At 37.8% G+C, this 2,825-nt stretch overlaps 1 protein-coding gene across 1 annotated transcript in view; it reads right to left on the bottom strand.

Moving 5' to 3' along the window:
• The window catches only part of LOC101852601 (flavin-containing monooxygenase 5), a gene marked incomplete in the record, with an annotated part of 6,877 nt that extends 5,855 nt beyond the window's left edge, over nt 1-1,022 (bottom strand). The window contains 1 exon segment of the mRNA XM_013091526.2: nt 229-1,022. Within this exon segment, the coding sequence (XP_012946980.2) occupies nt 229-376 (148 nt within the window).
• Nucleotides 1,023-2,825: the final 1,803 nt, after the last annotated feature.

Below are 2,825 nucleotides of genomic sequence, written 5' to 3'. Positions count from 1 at the left end.
AGAGAGAGAGAGAGAGAGAGAGAGAGAGAGAGAGAGAGAGACTTGCATATTTTTGACCAGGTATTAAACTCATTCAAAGTTTGCGATTGTATAAGAGACAGTATCAACACATTCCCACCAACATGACGTATACACAAATATATTAGATACAACTTCCTATCCTGATATCTTACCCTGTACGCTGTAAAAAAATATACACTCTGCAGTTAATTCAAGCAGAAATCTCACCAACAACTAAGACAGTTTTGTCTCGATACTTCTCGTTATTTCTGTAGGTCATAGAATGCTCCTGTAGTCCTGGGAAAGTGTCCATGCCCACAACGTTGTTAGGAAATCGTGGCGCTCTGAGAGGACCAATAAAAATGTAATGCCACATGAGGATTGATGATTATACCTCCTCACTGCTGTGTGGACGTATGCACTGGCGTGATTTCTGCCAAACTGGTTGTCTACTATTTATTTTCTACTGGCCTTACGAGAACTTTTAGGGGATATATTTACTATAGACAATGATAAACAAAAATAAAGAGAGATGATAGAGGGGAGGGGGAAAATATACTGCTTTGTTTGATTCCCTCTTGAATTAACATTTTATCTTCTTTGGAGACGGAAACGTCTCAGCACTGAAGGGGTCAATCTATTTTAACACCATACTACAATGAGTATTTTAGTCATTCTTTAAAAAATAGTTCATTTTTTCCATTTAAATGACTCGTATGTATTGCAATAACTTGTTTTTCAATTCAATTCGTTGTGGTGAGTTCGCGTGCCAAAAAGAAGGAAGGTTCATTGCCATAATTTGTTGTTGATGATATTTTTGTTGTTGTTGTTGTTTTAAATCACATAGGCATATTGTGTCATTTCGTAAGTGTTTGAAGTCATAAAATTCGCAGAGTGCACTGCACGCTTCTCTGGAAGCCGAAGATGGGTCTTAGTGTTTTAGCATCTGCAGGAGTAAATTTGGTTGTTAAAAGCGTAGAGCATGTTGTAAAACGTGGATATTATACATTATTCAAATTCAATACATTATTATTAGTATTTATTACTATAATTGTTTTTATTTTATTACATGTATTATTGTTAGCATTATTTTTAACATCACCATCATCACCATCATCATCTTCATCACCATCACCATCATCATCATCATCACCATCATCATCATCATCATCATCATCATCATCATCATCATCATCATCATCATCATCGTTGTAGACTGCAAAAATATTTTTTTAAACGGTGGAGACTTGTATGATTTTCAAATAAAGTATACGGTCAACGTTTTGCGATCTTTGGGTTTCATGATGAACATTTTAAGAAATAGTATTCATCATCATCACCATCATCATCATCATCATCATCAGCAGCATCATCATTATCATCATCATCATCATCATCATCATTATGTCATAGGTCTGTTGATGATGTCCGACATGAATAATTATAATAATTTTGTAAGTTTGTTTGCTGTATTTCACCATCCAACCCATGTCGGATTATTAATACTATTCCAAACCTAAACAAGCCGTTACAAACAATGACTCCATCGAAGATTGTGGTGCTCATTCCTCCGTACGATGCTTCGCCCGCTTTATCCACAATGGCGGTGTCGACTTCCCATTGGCCAGTGTGATCGTAGTTGTGGCTCTGTCGTATCTGTGCTCAAGATTTAGATGATTTGACGAAATAATCAATGTATAGTCCTCATAAACAATTGATCACATCAATATTCATAAATTGTTTTGAATGTATGTAAAAAAAATTATAACTTGGTGCAATCCTTTTGTCTGTCCATGAGCATTTTCTTGTAAATACGAAAAAGTATTGACCAATCAGAAGTTTAAAAAAAAGTGATTTTACTCCTCAAGTTTATTAGGTTATAGAGGAAATTTTCATGAAAATACCTTGGGCACAGTCAATACCAACAACCGCTGAAAGAGCGTAAGTATGCTGAAACGAAAACCACAGACATAATAGACAAAAATTGAATCGCGTACCTTGAATACTCTGGTGTTGAACGAGATGTAGCTTTCCAGTCCAAAGCGATTTGCAAATCTCTCTAAGTACTTCAACATGTCCTGGGGAACACAGCAGTTATTGATGTGTCAAGTTGTCTTGTCAGCTTGGCCTTGTTCTTTTGTACTCTTTTCTCTTCTAGTTCCCACCGCACCTCTTTACCCCCTCCCCCCCTCCTCTCTCTCTCTCTCTCTCTCTCTCTCTCTCTCTCTCTCTCTCTCTCTCTCTCTCTCTCTCTCTCGCGCGGGCTCTTTTTTCTCTCTGTCTCTCTTTTTTGTTCTTTGTATGAGTGTTTTCTTATGTATATGTGTATTTACGTTTGTCTGTGATTGCATGGGTGAGTGTATATATATATGTGTGTGTGTGTGTGTGTGTGTGTGTGTGTGTGTGTGTGTGTGTGTGTGTGTGTGTGTGTGTGTGTGTGTGTGTGTGTGTGTGTGTGTGTGTGTGTGTGCGTGCGTGAGTTTCTTTCATACACTAACATCCAACGTACTTGTAACATCTTTTGTTTTTGTTTTTATGTTTTTTAGGTGACGGTGTTTATGCAGGAAATCTGACTTGCAGGCTTTGGTCCAAATTCTCTGTTGTACATTTTTGTTTGTGTGACTGGTTATCTATGTGCGCCGTCAGCATAACTTGTTTTTAAAGTCAAGAACGTATACCAACAAGCCGAAACAAGATCTTTCAGAATGTACAGAAACTATCTCATCACCCGTATCCCCTCTCCTAACTAAACCACCTTCCATGTCGAGAGTGGTGTGTCCTGTGGTAGGGGCGGGAAGTCTGAGTAGCTCATGGCCCACTTGGTG

Source organism: Aplysia californica, unplaced genomic scaffold (genome assembly GCF_000002075.1).
Source record: "Aplysia californica isolate F4 #8 unplaced genomic scaffold, AplCal3.0 scaffold00039, whole genome shotgun sequence".
Lineage (NCBI taxonomy): Eukaryota > Metazoa > Mollusca > Gastropoda > Aplysiida > Aplysiidae > Aplysia > Aplysia californica.
Note: the sequence above shows the minus strand (reverse complement) of the source record. Positions and strands in the feature narration are given on the sequence as shown.